At 31.9% G+C, this 18,301-nt stretch overlaps 1 protein-coding gene and 1 non-coding gene across 2 annotated transcripts; both read left to right on the top strand.

Moving 5' to 3' along the window:
- The first annotated feature begins 11,427 nt into the window (after positions 1-11,427).
- LOC122583825 (two-component response regulator ARR18-like) lies at positions 11,428-13,238 on the top strand. Its single transcript, XM_043756206.1, has 5 exons — positions 11,428-11,846; positions 11,979-12,055; positions 12,182-12,218; positions 12,370-12,472; positions 12,576-13,238. Exons 1-5 carry the CDS (start codon positions 11,561-11,563, stop codon positions 13,075-13,077), a joined length of 1,005 nt encoding a protein of 334 aa, XP_043612141.1. The 5' UTR covers positions 11,428-11,560; the 3' UTR covers positions 13,078-13,238.
- Positions 13,239-15,384: 2,146 nt separating this feature from the next.
- Positions 15,385-15,464, top strand: TRNAL-UAG. Its single transcript has one exon. It is a non-coding gene; the product is annotated as a tRNA-Leu (tRNA).
- Positions 15,465-18,301: the final 2,837 nt, after the last annotated feature.

Below are 18,301 nucleotides of genomic sequence, written 5' to 3'. Positions count from 1 at the left end.
CACTAAAAAGATACTCAGGTAATTATTTCTTAAGCATAGTAAAGTCAGTGGTCTATGAATTGTTCACCGATGAATATTAAAGTTAGATTCATATGAACATTTCATGAGTTTGATTTTGTGTGGGTTTTAGAGAATGAAATTCCAAGAGTAACATATCATTTAATGACACATGACCCTAGCCTTTCGTTGATTAGTGATTACAGTGTCATACACATATCATTCTCTTTATTATAAGTGTGAAATTTCAAAGTAATCAAAACCTAGGATTGTTAGAAGTATAATATAAGGAGTATGTTTCTTTTGGGACCAGGAGTAATATAATACGTAATATGATAACAATGAAAGTTATACTACTAATAGTGATTTTTGAGGTAAGTTAAAAGAAGAATTTAGAACAAAATCAAGAATAGAAAAATGGGCTGAGATTTAAAGATGACCAAGGCCCACGTATTCTGCAAACGGGCCATTGGGCTACCACGGCTACAAGCTCAATAGATCAATTAATGTGAATATTAATTGACTAATTGTAAGCTTTTATATTCTAACGACATACTGACATAGCCATATGATGATGAAGTGATCAAGTTTATGTTATATTGGTATATTGCTAATGCTAATTGCTATATATGTTAATCATGCACATGTTTAATAGAGATGCATGATATTCTACTCCCATTGACCATGAATAGAAATTTGATTGCGATTGCCTTCTTTTTTTTTTGATGGTCAGCAAAATGACATTATTGATAATACTCATAGAGTGACATTTGGTCAATCTTGGCTATAAATTAGTTGTGCAACATACTATTTGTACAGACTGTCTCGCACTAATAAAAATAATAAATAAACAAATAAAAATGAGTCATCTTAGTTTTGGGATCGGGCAGTTTAGTTTTATGATTTAAACTTAATGAGTTTAATCATGATTTGTGTTTTAGGGTGGCATAGATGTTATTAGAGATCAGTGGTCTCTCACGACTTGATGAGTGCGAATTTCATGTCTTGAGTTGCAAACATTCGACACCAATATATTATGATTTACATATTGTGATTCGAATTTATTGATCCAGCTTATGATTTTGCCTTTGAAGTGTTGCACTATTATGTAACTAATGATTTTTTCAGATACGATACATATAACATCTTAATATATACTATAAGACAGTTGAACTAATGACTAATTAACCAATCATATTGTTCGATTTCATCAAATTGACTTTTGATGATGTCATCATTTAGATAAACTACAAATTAAAGATCCTAATAATCATTATCCAAATATATTATTATATTAATATTTATATTAGTTAGTAGAAAAAGTCTCATTAATTTACACTTTTTTGTTTTCCATCAATAATTTACACTTTTTAGCCCTGAATACTCAATTTATATTTATTTTTAGCCATCAACTTGAGAGAATTTTTTAAAATTTACAATCATTTAATTAAATAAAAAAAATTTAACATATGAAATATTTTTTACAAAAAATTATTTGAAAACCTAATGACTTATTAACAAATATTAGAAGAGTCCTAATTGTTATCAAAGAATATAAAAACAATCCTAATTGTTATCATATTATCATAGAACAAGTGATTGAAAATAAACATATGCGTGTTGTGAGCGTGCATCATGATTAAACACATATATTTATATTTCAATTCTTAATTTTGTTCCTAATAATATCACATTATGAGTATATCTGTTTCAAAATATATTATAATGGAGAAATTATTATATATAGCATGTGCCTTGTGGAATGACTACGACAAAAAATTACATCAATATGTCTAGGCTAATAATGACAATGAGGAACCTATGATTATTGTACTACAACTTGCAAAATATAACACTTAAAACCGTGTTTTTTTAAAATTGTAAGCTTTTATGACTTAAATGTATGAAGATCTAATATTGTTAATATCGTAAATCTCATGTCCAGGGTTAGATACGGGTCTAAAATCTAGTATGGTCCTAAATTTCAAGTTGTATAATGTAATATTGTCTCAAGTGTTTAATTACGAAGGATAGAAGTTTATCAAAAGTCAGTAGCAACTATATTATAATACGAGTAGTTTCAAATGTTGACTTAGTTGTGTTTACATTATAATTAATCTTTTGTAAATTATAAAATTTCAAAACCATACCCACTAGTTAGGTTACGTTGCTTTTGTGTAGAATATATTAATCTTTGGCAATAATAATTGTTGAATGATTGGATAAATATTGTAGTAATTAAATAATAAATAACATTATTTTTATAATATATATGATTTATAAGTGACATGGTTGGATTAAATAGTTAACACATTTGTTTTTAGAAACAAAGGTCAAGGGTTCAATTAGGGATGACAAAAATACCCGAAACTGATGGAGAATCTGATACTCGAACTCGGTTTGACCTAGGAATCCCAGAGTTGACCGGGGATAAAGACGAGTATAAGAATGTACGTAATTGCTTCCCGGATGGGGATGTAGACGTGGATGAGAAACTATACATCTCTAATCTCCATACTCGAATCCGAAAAAAGTATATATATATATATATATATATATAATCACATTAAGCTAACCATCTGGGTTACAGCCTAGTGGCCACCTGCCCCCCTAAAAAGCGACTTGGTGGGGAACACCACCCAGGCTCGAATCCCTGCAAAAGCATATTCAACCAGCCAAGGTTTCTAGGGTCTCATCGCCAGGCAGCGTTGCAGGGTTGCTAGCTTGAGAGGAAAAATTCCTTTATGAGACTAAGGGATTCCTAAGCATTTACCCCCCCCCCCCAACCCACACACACAAAGCTTTTTTATTTGTTTGTATATAAAAATTATATTATATATAAAAAAGGGTTGAACTATACATTATTTTAGCTATTTTTTACTTTTATGAAGTTATGTTTATTCAAAAAAGAAATCTTTGTCTATTCGATGCGGATCTCCGATACCTGACGGGACGGGTATGGAGATGTAATCTAATTCCTCGTCGGAGATGAGGATTGCAAGTGGGAATCGGGTACGAGGATGGAGATTGAGATCCCCGATGATACGCGCCCCATTGTCGTCCCTACGTTCAATCCTCACCTCATGCAGATACAGAGGTTATTTTCTATCATTTAGATAGAACCTGAAAACAGGCTCTCTACCTTGGTAAAAACAAGACCGTCTATATCTCAATTACCCCATACATCGTCGAAATATTGAAACCAAAAACTTGTGAAATACAGCGTTGTATGTTACATTTACATTTTACCATTTTATAAGTTGTAGATTCTAGTTATGTAATTTACTACTTGTGGATTTTGTGTTATTAGACAACATTTTTGCTGTTCATATGATTAAAAACGTAATAGAAAGACACAAACATATAAACGTTATGTTCATGTTTCATCAATTAAGTATTTATATATACTACTATATAAAAATTATAAGCCCATGGTAGTGAAAGTTTAGCAAAAATGAGACATGCGAATTAATTAAAATACCATTAATGAATTAAATCACTATCAACACTTAATATTAAATTATACTATTAGTTCATTATATTATAAAATATCTCTACTAACCCCCTTTAAATAAAATATCTTTACCTACATAAATTGATGCCGCCGGCACCATCGCCATCTGTAACTGCCATCAGACCACCGTCATCGCCGGCTCGCCGTCGCGTTACACGAGTACCATGCTCGTTAACTATAAACGTCCTCGCATCTAAAAACACATATTTATTCAAGATAATATCATATTATTACTCTACAATAACATGGTAATCACATATTCATTCAAGATTATCGACGGATACCACATAATGCAACGGTGATTGTGGTTACGATGAAGGGTGGTAAAGATGACGGCAACGAGTTTTGTAGGTCATAGATGTAAAAAATGGTTGTATAGTTATTTTAAGAGTTAAATGATAAATGTTATAAATGAATTTTTTTAGTATTTTTATTGATTGTAGGAGATAATATGTTTGGGTAACGTGGTAGTATTAACTAAAAATATATTAGTAAATAAGATGGAAAGATAATTTGGGTAAATTTTTACTTTTTGAGAAAGGAAAAAGAAGGTACCTTTTTCATTTAGTAGCATAAATTATTGATATAAGGATTAAATTTAGAGCTAATTAATTAGTTGGCCGCTTTTTAGTTGGGACGACCTAAAGAAATTCTAATTATGTTTCATTTGTATGTATTTAGTGTATAGTTTATAGTTTATTTGTTGCTTCTCTTCTTACATTTGGATGTTAATTGTAATTGTAACTTATTGTTCTGGCTTTTTGTTAGATCGGTTGATATAATTATTTTTATTTAAAAAAAAAATAAATTAAATCAGGACATATTATACATAACGTACACAACTACACATACATTTATAGATATGATGTATATATTCTAATTCGGCATAAACTGTCAAATACCAATCATATGGAAAGTATACATTGATACTTCTCGTATGATACTTTGATTTTTTTTTTTACAAGCGCTATTAGCTATAATACGGGCTTATAATAAGATACTCGTCAAAAATTGAGTATTTTTTCGAATTTGTGAGAGCATGAGTAGAAACGGACCTTTTATTAATCCAGGAATAGAGTGAAGACAAACATACTCATTCTGGAATGATGGTGTTGATCCGCATTAATAGGTGGTGTTTAACATATACCCATGCCATTTTATTTAAATATTTCAAACATTTTGGACTGTTATTATTTAAATAGTATGATTTTTTTAATAGAATAGAATAATGCATGGGATTGTCGAGAGTTGACCTTATTACTGGCATTATGCCCATTTTTCCATGGTCTAATCGAACAAAAAATATATCATTAGTATAATAACTCATTCATGCAAAACCCTAGACTTTATTGTCTCAAGAAATTATAGAAAACACCATAACCTCTTCAATGTCTAAGTGAATCTTACCTAGCTTATTTTCTATACTAGAGAAAATGAGAAACCTATATAAATAAAGTTATTAATTGATTAATAACCTACGTATTTGAGATTGTTGACTACTTAAAAATTCTGTTAATTTATTGAGTGTATTGAATTTAGGTTCATCATGACCAATTTTATCATAGGATACTTTTAAACCAATAGTTTTATATAAACTTTTTAATGCATAAATTGAAAACTAACTACACTCATTGATAGGCTCTAAACGAACCGAACGAACACGAACGGAGCTTTGTTCATGTTCGTTTAAATTAACGAACGGTTCACAAACAGATAAACGAACATAATGTCTTGTTCATGTTCGTTCGTTTGTGTTCATGAACAAATGTTCACGAACACAAACGAACGAACACTAATGAACGAACCCAAACGAACGAAATATTTATAAATTAAGTATTTTTATTTAAACATTTCTTAAATAATTAGATATTTATATATATTATATAAAAGAAATATTTGTATTTAAACTATTTTTATAGTATAAGTTATTGTGTGTATATATATGTAAACGAATATAACGGATTATCGTTCACGAACATAAACGAACTATTGTTCACGAACGACCGTTCATGAACATAAACGAACGAACGTTCACGAACAGATTATCGAACGTTCATGAACGTAAATAAACGAACGAGAGTTTTGTTCATGTTTGAACGAATACGAACGAACTTCTCGCCAAACGGTTCATGAACTGTTTAGTTTGTTTACAGCCCTACTCACTGACTCACAACATGAGCTAACTTGTATTAAAAAAAAAAAGAAATTCCAAAGATGTACAGATAGAAATCTTGAAAGAAGGTTGTTTAAGAAAAAAAAAACAACAAGAAGATCCATTTTATTTTATTTTTTACCTTGTTTTTTTCATTTTCATTTATTTTTTATATTTTTGAAAATATATACTCATTTAAACAAATAAAAAGATTACAAATAATTAAAAACAAATACCTTACACATGTTCCCGCTACATTGCAAAGGGCTATGATGCACCGAAACTTCAAACATGTAGCCGTACCCATTTTAGAAACTCCATGGAAACGTTTCCGTGTACGAAACACATGGGAAACTTTTCCTTGAATTTTTTATAGATACCGAAAAGTTTTTTTGAAGTTTCATACTAAGTCTAATTAATATTAGAGTTTAATGGACTTTTCGTATTCGTAACAGACTATATTATATACAATTTGATCAACATTCAAATTTTTTTATTTCAAAACCAATTTTATCAAAAACTAAGTATTCGATTAGTGATCACTAATCAAGCACATATTATACAACTATACATAATATTTGAAGGCTCAAGTCTCTCTATAAAAAATTGATATATTTAAATTTGTATGTTTTTTTGTTGCCGTACATGTATCTTGCATTTTTTAGTTTTGTCATTTTTCATTCATGTATCGTTCTCGTACCTGTTTCGGTGCTACATAGGCAAAGGGATATATAATATAGACGATTAGGTATTAACTAAAAACAAGTATAACAAATGTTCACCGATATAAATAAAGGAATGTTTGTGGATATAACTGAACGAATGGATGAATGACCACAGACGTATTATCGAACGGTAATGAAAACAAAGAAGATCTATGTTCATGTTTGTTTATTTTACAAGATAACAGATTTTGTATTATATTCATGTTCATTTAACGAAACATACGGGTACAAACGAACTTCCTACGAAACTATTCACGAAGGTCACAAGATCAACCCTTTCAACTGGAAATCCGACCGGATCAATCAGATTCAAAAACATTGTTAATCAAATGGATTCTTTAAAATTTAGCAGTAATACGGCTGTATCGAATATTTGGATACACAATAATAGCTCCTATGTTGAAAGTTACATGGAGTGAAATGTTAAAACTATCATTTACAAAAAAATTCCTCCATTTTCATTTGTAGTCATTCACACACACCTCTCTTTCAATATATATCTCTCTCTTTTTTTCCATTTGCATCCTGTTAATGGCATCCGTTGTAACGCGCGGATATCATATTAGAAGTCTTAAATTATTGGCAAGTTGGGTTACACTCTTAACTCAAATCGATCACCATAGGTTATTTTGAGTAAAGAGTTAAAAGACCACTTTATACATAGCCAGCTATAAATCTAGTAAAAAGTTTAATAATTAATTATGTCGTATAGCATGAATTTTTCTTCTTCTCTTGACACAATTAAAAATAATTTATATCCATGTTTCGTTTTAAGAAAATCAAAAATAAGTTCAAAGGTCAAAAGAAAAAAGTTTTAAGAAAATATTATCCATATTAAAAACTACAAAGAGTTTAAAAGCATCATCGATTCAAGTATCCAACAGCTTAATTTGAGCTAAATGTTGTCCAAAATGTTTTACCTCGTAACTTTTGAGCTTAAGACCTCTTGTAAGAATGTCAAAACCTTCAATAAAGATTTCAATAAAACATATATCAATCAAGTGTTTTTTTTTCATTATTTAGTAGTTGATGAAACTTATATCAATGAAAAGTATATTGAAAACTCGATCTATTCATATATTTTATATTAAGTATTTTATAACACAATTAAGATTATTTACAATCAAACTTAAAAGAAGACTCAAAATGTCAACTGTGGACAATTAAAATGGAACAAAGATTGTATATTATATTCTATCACTATCTTATCAAGTGTAACTATCTATGCATTTTTATCGAACAGGTTTTACTAAAAAAGCAGTTTTAAGGTCTTTCGTTAAGGTGCATTAAATAGTTATATACTTGTCATATAATTCAAGATTAAATAAGATTACTTACAGTCAAACATAAAAAAAAAAGACTCAAAATGTTAAATGTGGACAATTAAAATGGAACAAAGAGAGTATATTATATTCTATCACTATCTTATCAAGTATAACTATCTATGCACTTTTATCGAACGAGTTTTACTAAATGAAGTTTTAAGGGCTTTCGTTAAGGTGCATTAAATAGTTATATATTTGCCATATAATTCAAGATGAGCTTTTAATCTCAAAACGTGTAGACCTTTTATGCGCGTTTAATGAAGTTCTTAGAAGTTAGAACTTCAATTAACATTTTCCTAATTGAATTAGTTGAAGTAACTGGCTTAATTTACAACCTATTTTCCATTATACATGTAATAGTAAATTTATAAGCATATATACTACTATAACTTATAACTTATAACTTATAGTTAGAAAGAAAAAAAAAATTAAAAAGAAAATGGGGGGGATTTGCAAGAGGAATCTTATGGAAAATTGAACAAGTGAAGTGGAAAAAAGAAGAAATTTGTTTGTATCGGCGGAGAAGGGGGTACGTAGCAGTAACCAAAAAGGAATCCGTCAAAGACCGACATACCCGATGGGATGGCAATCGATCCTCACAGACTTTATTTTCTCCCCCTTGGGACCCCCCCTCTGTCAATTCATTTCATTATTTTTCTTCTCTTATCTTAATCTTCTTAATTTGTTACTCATATATAAAAATAAAAAATAAATTATAAATGATTAATTTTCTACTAGTTTTACTCCATTCGTTCTATATTTTCATTTTGACATGTTATAAAATAATTGTCCAACAAAAACCGACATATGGATGGCAATTGGCAAACATTTTATTTTCGTATGGTCTAAAATAATTGTCCATTTTTGTAATTTTTGTTTAATGAACAACAACAAAACAAGACTCAATCCCTGCGCGGGGTATTGGGGAGGTAAGCTGTAGACAGTCTTACCTCTACACAAAGGTAGAGAGACTGCTTCCATAGGGACCTCCGGCCACAAAAGAGTGCAAGACGGAAAATGAAAAATGTTTAGAAAATCATACCTGTCTGCCGAGAATTTTTGAAAAGAAGACATACCTGTCTGCTGGGTCCGGCTACTATGCGGTTCGAACGTTTATCACTCATGCGTCCTACCGATGTCTTGAAAACATGTTTGATAATACAAATACTAATACAAATACGAAAGCAACCATATTGGACAAATTAAACAATATAAAAGTAGCAAACTAATATGTAACTCAAACAAGTAGTGGAAAACAACAAGACAAAAATACAAATAAATAAAAAATGATCAAACCTTATCAAATAAAATATTATTGGTCACACCATCTGATAAGTCGTACAGTTTTGGTTGGAGGAACAATAATATTGAACGCATGGAGTGGATTTTTTTTGATGACTTAGTAGTTCTATTTTATCCGTTATAATCATGTTTGTCAAATTCGTATAAGTCACAAGTCGAGTTAAAATAAAGTGAAAACGAGACGTCTTAGTAAATGACTCAACTTTGTTCAAGAATCGTCCGAATCGGTGCGAGTCACATTCCGTGTCGATACGAGTCACTTTCCGACTCATAATTAAAAGAATAATATTTTTTTATTTTTCTTAACTTACATCTAAATAATTAACGTAAATTTATTTATTATTTCTATTCATAAGTTTTACTTCATAATAAAAAAAATTATTTATAATATGATTTATTTATACAATATCAATATATTAAAACTTTAAAATTATACAAAATATTAAAAGGTAACTGTCTATATTTCATATTTGTTTATTTATTTATATTTTATAAGTTTTGATAATTGAAATATATTCTTTTACTATTTTCCATCGTCCTCGGTAATAATCATAAAAAATAAAAAATTCTTTAAATACACTCAATACTAGTAAGGGATTTTATTCATCAAGTGTCTGTTTGGTAGGGGCTTTTGAGAGCTTTTAGGAGCTTAAAAGCCCAAAGCTTTTAAAAAGCAGCTTCATTTATTATGCAGCTCTGTTTGGATATACATTTTAAATTAAAAGCCCTAGCCCCCCAAAAGCCCTTAAAAGCCTCGAAAGTTTTTTAAAATAAAAGTTAGTGAAAGAAGGGTTGAACACTATGGTAGTTTTTCTGTTATATAAAAACGTTAGATTTTAAGTAGTCTATTGCAACACCTTATATTCTGTGCGTAGTAGTATTTTTTATGTGATACGCTTTTGTAATACACATTGCATAACGTATAATTATGTTAATTTCTCAGGACAACGCCCAGGGTAAGAAACTAGTTTGTACCTATTCCATGATTTCAAGTTAGTACAAATTAAGTTTAGTATACGTAGAGACGCTTGTCTTTTGCGTAAAGACCAAGGTTCAAATTTTAACATATGGTAGTAGTAGTTTGGATTATCTATAGTATCGAATTCTTTTTTCTTTTTTAAAGGTGTGGATTATTTGTTCGCAACAAGGGATCTAGCTTACGTTGTCTTAAATGGGTCCGCGCTAGAGAGCCCCCTCACCCTCAATAACTAGTAGGAGGAGAAACCCCCAACTAAACCGCCCGAAAGTACGACATTTAATTGGGCTAAAACCCTGTCACTCTGCAGGACTCAAATCGGAGGACTTCATTTGTGAAATACCTTGAAATGTCATTCTCATGTCTTGAACTTGCGATCTCCAGCATGAAAAGCTGGTGCTGAACCACTGAGCTATAAGGAGAAGTACTCTATAATAATAATTAAATTGTAAAGTTTGTTGTTAAAAAGAAAAAGAAAAACTACACATGTTTTATAAATTCTGAAATTAAGACATTATTGTACGTACCTATGTAGAATTTCTAATTGGTTGACGTTATGATCGAGATTAGACATGCAACTCGATCTAATCCGTTTATTCTTGTGTCGGTTTTTAGTCGACTTTTGGAACGATCTTACGAATTTTCTACCCGACTCATAATAAGCTAGCTAGCGGAAACTAATTAAGATTCTGCAACTCGCTGTACGTATTGTATGGAGGGATCTACGATTCTTTAAATCAATCAGCCATTATTTGTCTTCCAAAAATTAAATAGCATTAAATAATATAGAGACTATATAGGGAGTGGAACGGTGAAGAAGTCTTCTAAAACTTAGAGAAAATTTCCTCTTTGAAAAAATAGCCCTAGCAGCTAGCTGACCTTTCTCCATGCTTTAATATACTTGATCTACAGTTTAAGTCCATTCTCCCTAGCTAGTCTTACAAAACCATGTCCACACATGGTTCAAATGGTCCCTATTGTCAATTAATTGTATTGTATTGTTATGTATGTATTTATGGTTTTTTTTTTTTTTTTTTTTAACGAAGAACCGTCCAAGTTAGTCCACTCATACTCCTAAATTACAACTTTTATTGTTAAATTACATAAAATCCTTGAAATGAAACCTAGAAGGCCAAAACTTCCGAACTCTAATAGTCCGACCACCTATAAAAATGTAGAAAATGAGACTCAAACTCGTACTGAATACTCCACTTTAAAAGATCTTATCAGTAGACCATCAAACCCACGTCCCCACTGGTTGTTATATATGTCAGTACGTAAATGCAATTAGAATAGAATATTTGATTTATTTATTGAAGCATACATATAGACAAGTCCATCCTTAGACTTTTAAAGGGTCTTAGTCATATATGCCCATTTCTTTGGTCATTTAATTTTGTTCTCAGATTAAAAGCTTAAAATATCATATCTAGACTTTCTACTTTTGAAAAAGCAAACTGTGTTCTCATGATGATGATTCTTTGAAGATTGATGAATACAACAACAACAACTGATTATATATCAGTTAGTTAGTCGTTACTAGTCATAAAAAGCTAGCAAGAAAATAAGATGACTGAAGATCATGGTGATTGTGATGGTTCAAATGATCAGTTTTGTTGCAAGAATCTCGAGGACGACGATGAAGTAGATGACGGTAACAATAAGACGAAATCGGGTGATGAGAGCTCAGGGAATAATAGCATGGTGGATCAAGAAGATGGTGATCAGAAGCGGATGGATACATCAACTACTAGAGTTAGACAATATGTTAGATCCAAGATGCCTAGATTGAGATGGACTCCTGAACTTCATCTCATGTTTGTTCGAGCTGTGGAACGACTCGGTGGTCAAGAAAGTAATTAACTAAATTCACTGATATATAATTACTCTAAATCTTTCTTCAACTTGAACTTGAAGTTTTTGTTTAGATCTTATTGATTTTCTAACAATCTTTGGTATTTCTGATTATTACTATGTTTTTGTGTAGGAGCAACTCCTAAACTAGTTTTACAACTAATGAACATGAAAGGTCTTAGCATTGCTCATGTAAAAAGCCATCTACAGGTAATAATAATTAATAATTCAATTATTGTAAATCAGTTTCTCGTATAAATTTCACTATTGACTTACTAGCTTGTTACATATACTTGACAAAGTAAGTTAATTAACTTATTTTTCTTACAATCGTAGATGTATCGAAGCAAGAGGATTGACGATCAGGGGCAAGGTACATACAATATTTGATGATGTTACACATATATAATAAGTTAACAAGCTAGCATTGATCCAAATTTGTCTTTTCAGATTAGGGTTTTCACGAATTATTATTTCTTGATTAATTTTCTACGGTTGTAATCTAGTCTTCTTTCTATTTTTAGTAATAAATGAAGGAGACTACTATACTGGAAGAAACAATCACTACGCTCACAATTTGTGGCAGCTTCCTATGTTCAATTCAAGATCATTCAGACCAAATCCAAGGTACCGAGCTATATATTTCGTTACATTATTTACTTGTTGTAATTATATATATATTTCCATTCTTGAATTTAACACAATTTAAACACCTTATATATCTTTGTAGTAATATGGGGGAATGTTTGATGCCGAGAAACGATATGACTACTAAAATGGCAGATTATAGCTTGATTAACAGCAAGATTTTGAACTCATCCATGGAGGAAAAATGTTACCAGATTGGGCATCATGGATTTCAAGATGATCAAGCAAGATTGATGCAACAATGGGTCATCAAACAAGCCTTACATAACACTAGGTCAACTCATATAGACCATGAACTCATCATGAATAGTCAAAGATTTGATAGCCCTATTGAGACAAACAAGAGAAAAGCTGTAGCAGACAATGGTCTTGATTTGAATTTGTCTTTAAGTATGAAGATAAGATCACAAGAAGAGGAAGAGGAAGAAGAAGTAGATAGCTCTTTGTCTCTTTCTTTATTCCCTTCTCCGAATAAGAAAATGAAACATGACAATCCACATGAGTTGTCGCGGGTTAGCTGGTTAGAAGGCGGAGATTGTGCAAAGAATCCAAAATGGGCGAGTACTCTTGATCTGACTATATGAATTCGAGAATTCTAGTGAGATCTTGTTGGTACTCGCTTATTATTAGGGTTTGTAAGATTGATTTATGATGATAACTATTGTTTTAATTAGCAAAGCACCTTGTTAGTACTAGTTCGTATCGAGTTTCATGAACTCATCGTTTTCCTTGATGTTTGTATGAAACTTGTGTTTCTTGTTCGTGATTTCTCTTTTCATGTATTTAACATCATGTTTAAAGTTCGACATTTTATAAGCTCTTAATGTGATGTTAGTGATCGTATTATCCTTGTCCGAATCCTTGTGTATCCATTCTTCAAGCATAAATATGTGATCATGTATTTCAACACTACGTACAGTCACTTACATTATTCGTACCATAGATTATTAATTTAATTTCTACTTATTTTAAATTATTCTAAATCAATATATATACAATGTCTTGTTCACACTTATTAAGAATCCTTTGGTGACAATTTGTGATCTATATATACTTAAAAGTATAATCTGAAATCTGTGATGCATATAATTAAGCATCTTAAGGGAATATGTTGGGTTGGACTAATTGAAAAGAATCATATCACATATATAATGTTGTTGTCTTCGTTCATCTTGATTTTGAGGTTACCATATTTCCATTAATTAGACATGAACAACTTAAAAGGTATATATATACACACACACATGATTTTTCAGATTTTAGATATATAAACGACAATGTTTAAACACATGTGACTAGCTACTTCTTTATATATGTTATCGAAATTGTAGAACATTGAATATTTTTGTCAATATGTGAGTATGGTGGCGTTGGTGATGGCAGAAGGAACAATAACAATGAAAATCTGCTGATATTGATGATGGATAAATAATATGCAATTAACCCAAGGTTAATTAGTATTATAATTAAGAAAAGAGCAAACATTCTTGCCATGCATGAACATGGATCCATGATTTATCACACACAACTCTCCTAAGATTAAGGTGAATATATGTTGTCTTTACTTGGTCAGTTCTTGTTGTTTACAAAGACTTTCAAATCCATTGTGTTTTCCCATGCTTATATTTTTTATATCTTGGTACATACAACAAGTACATACTTCAATGTCCATTTCTGATTTATTTATTTTTCTTCTACCTATGAATATATACATTTCCCATGATCCAATTTCTTTTACTTTTATCTCAAAATTACAAATTAATAGAGTAGGAATGTCGACCATAAGAAAAAAAAAAGTAGGAATGAAAAGTTAATTAACATTAATACATTATTTAACAGTCTAGCAACATGATATATATATATTTTTTTGACAGATATCGAGCTGAAGTTTGGGTCTAGCTATTCCCTTTTGCCTCACCTCTATGTTTGTCCGATAAAAGTCTAGTAAATTGACCTCCTGCCTTTTCTTGTGAACCATTATAAACTCTAATTTCTTTTCGCATTAGGATTGAATTTGTTAATTACTCATCAACAAAGGCATCTTTAGGACTTTGTAATGTTATACCATAATCATAAAGATAAACATAGAAAAATATAATAATATTGTGTACATGTAAAATCTACGCTTTCTAAATAACTAGAGTGGTGCCCGCGCGTTACAACAGCAACGATCTATAACGCGTCAGATGCTGTAACGGTTTATAGCGTTCATGTTACTTTCATAAGATGCGTCAATGCAATATCTAAGTGTATCTATCATTCTAAAAATAAGTCGTGGATTAGGTGCAAGAAATAACTAAATAATGAAGTGCAAAACTAACCATGAAAAATAACCAATTACAATTGTATGAAACATACAATTGTAGGGGAGGAGGTCAGGGCAATTAAAAAAAAAAATATAATCAAAGATTAAAATTTAATACGAATATAAAAAAAGACATAATTGGTTAGTAATTTCGTGAGTTATAAAAAAGTAATTATTTTTTAAACATTTTGTGATATAATCTACGACAATTAAAATGTTTTTTTCTTATCCGTAACAATAATTTTAGAGTTGAATGAAGTTTTTATCTCAATGGGGTTTCTAGGTAATTGTGAAGTTTTTTTAAGGGTAATTTTGAAATTTTAGAGATAATGTATGTGAAAGCAGTATAAATTAGAAAGGTATATTGGACAATTTATAGGTAGAGAGTTGAATGAGGTAGGGGTAAGTTGTTTATATATGGAGTATAGATAGATATAGATAATTTAAATTTTAAAAGAGGCATATCGTCTAAAACATCAAATATCAACATACGTAGAATTGAATTGCCTTACAAATGCAAGACAAAAATAAAAAACAGTTTGGAAATCCGATAAATAAATTAGTTATCCAATTTCTAACAACAAAAGACAGTTTGGCCGAGTGGTCTAAGGCGCCAGATTTAGGCTCTGGTCCGAAAGGGCGTGGGTTCAAATCCCACAGCTGTCAATATTTATTTTTCCTCTATAAACAATTATCTTTTTGAATCGGATCTTTGCATTGATCCATTAACCCAAAATCATCCCCAGAAATCCTTTCATTATCCGGCCAAATCCCCACACCTACATATAGATATAGATACACAGGCATAATATCTATCTATCTATATAATCTTTTTTAGATATATGTAAGTTTCTTTTGGAAAATCCCTATTTTCAATTAACATTTTTTAACAGTGTTTATTTGAGTGTAGGTACAAGTATGTCTGCACTTTATGAAGATAATCAGTCTAATCATACACAAGTCTTCTTTTTTTTTCCCCCTCTTATTGTTTGTATGTAATAATAATTTTATATTATATATGTTATTTTTGATGTTATAACACCTCTATCCAAGTTAGCCTAATTATTAACATCCTAGACCTCTTTAGGCTGAGACAAAAAAACTACTTCATTGAGTAACCTGAACCTTTATATATGGAAATTATGATTTCTTTCTAGATTGAATTTTAGCTCATGGTTGCATTGAAACACAATTACTCTTTCTTATGTCGGTGAGGGTGAATTACTTGTCACATGATGCGCCTGCCTGAACGATTTGACGTGGGCTGGTTTGGGGTCGCTGACGGTGTGTGAAGCTCAGTCAATAGGTTAAGTTTTGATTGTATTATAAAGCTTAGCCTTTGCTATTATTTCTCGAAATATTTTGTTTGCCGTTACAAAGTTAATGATGTACTTGTAATTTTAGGCTTGGTTATGAGAGTAACTTGGCTATGAGATGAAATTAATGTTTTTGTGCTCATTTGCTAATGTCGTATCATTGATGGATCATGTGAACTTAAGTGAGATACAATATGAGACAAGTATCTAGTTAGAGCCTACTTAGAGGTGACCATCGAAATCTGTTTCCTTATAAATGAAACGATTTGGGTTGTGTTTAGTTTATGACACGTGGTTCAAATGAATAAAACTTTTATGATAGAGGAATGGTTCAAATGGTTAGAACAGTGGTCCATTGAAATGGGTTATTATGATTACAGGTGGTAATTTCAACTGATTTGCGAGTTGTGTTGTGCACTGTGTCAAACAGGGTAACCAGGTAGAAAATATTTGAAAAAGGAATGGGTCAAATGCGTCGAATTGTGGTATATTTTAAGGCATATGTTAAGCTCTTTATTTCAAAATCTAGATTATTATTGCGTGTTATTTTAAGTTGTAACTATAAGAGCATTCACAGTGGATTTGTTTTTGCTTGTTCTCCCGCTCGTTCATGTATGGAGGACGAGTGCGTTCTTCGTCTCGTTCCGGCTTGTCCATTCCCACAGAGACGAAACAGTTTTGGTTTATTTTTTACCTTTTTTTTATTCAACACAAAAATCGCCATTTTTTGAATTTCCTAGCCGTTGGAGTCGTAAACGGTGATGTTGACCAGAGCCATCAACTTCCAAATATAAAGCATGCATATATACACTCTGTATATACATTCTACACACACACACACACATATATATTATCTTCTCCAAAACAACACCCATCTTCACCATACAAAATGTCTAGAAACTTTAGTAATCAACGGAGTGACAATTTCTTTAACGCGGCGCTTAACTACTCGCCCATCAACTCGTTGGCGCCATCTCAACTATCTCACACGTCACCATCCACACCACAATATCCACCGTACATACCATCACCAAACAATTACCAATACCAACAATGGCTCCAATATCAACAATGGCTATCCCAACAACAACACCCCTCAACCCAACCGCCACCACAAGTCGCACCCCAACCACCACAACAACCACCACCAGCTGCACCACCGCCACCACCAGTCGATGCACATGAGCCTTCCCAACCAAAAAGGAAAGGAAAACGAATGGCAAACCGCAAAAGGGACCTGTAGTCGAGCCAAGAAGAAACCTTGGACCAAGTACGAGATGAAGATTTTGATCGAGTGTTGGCTCGATGCGTTTGAGGATCCAGTTGTTATGAAAGATCGAACGGGTGACAGTTTCTAGGGGACGGTGAGTAAGAACTACAATGTACAATGCACAAGTGGAACATCATAGAAACAAGAACCAGATGACGTCCAAATGGAGGAAGATTCGAGCTTCGGTTGCCAAGTTCAATGGCATTTGGTCCAAGTACGATGATAACCGAACTAGCGGAGAAAACTACACCCAAGTGATGGAAGAGGCGCAAGCCGCCTACAAAACCGAAGTTGGTGTCGCGTTTAACATGTATGAATGTTGGTTACTTTTGAAGCATAAGCCGTTGATTCTCGCGCCTTCCGCTGTGGACGTTATGGGTCGTAATATGCAAAACAGATGACCGAGGGTCGGGTTGAGTGATCCACTTAATGTTGACAGTGATGAGGATGTTCTCGCCTATGAACCCGTTAATCTTGGAACCGACAATGAACTCTTCGGGCCCGACCCGTATGCGCGTCAAGCTAAAGCAAAGACTTCCCGCACTTTCGTGTCTTCCGATGCAGGTTCAGCTCGCTCATCAGCATTAGACATTGCCACTTAACTCGAGAGGCACTGTAAAACCTCACATGAGATTATGGAGTCCCGGAAGGAGTCACTAGCTTTCATCCTCGAAGAAAAAACGAAACGGACGGTGTATTCGGCACTTTCTTTCATGGGGACGAATGAGTTGGACGAGGAGGAAAAGAGGTTCATCAAGGACGCGAAGAAGAAGCTGATGGCAGAGTATACACCCATCATCCAAGGTCCCGACAGTGTTTGGTTGGTTTTTTAATGGGCTTATATGTTGTTTTAATAATTATTCTGTACAGGACTTTATAGTATGTATTGTTTTTCAGTTTTCTAGTTTAATGTGTGT

This window comes from Erigeron canadensis, chromosome 9 (genome assembly GCF_010389155.1).
Source record: "Erigeron canadensis isolate Cc75 chromosome 9, C_canadensis_v1, whole genome shotgun sequence".
Taxonomy (NCBI): domain Eukaryota; kingdom Viridiplantae; phylum Streptophyta; class Magnoliopsida; order Asterales; family Asteraceae; genus Erigeron; species Erigeron canadensis.
This window is presented reverse-complemented; position numbering and strand designations above follow the sequence as displayed.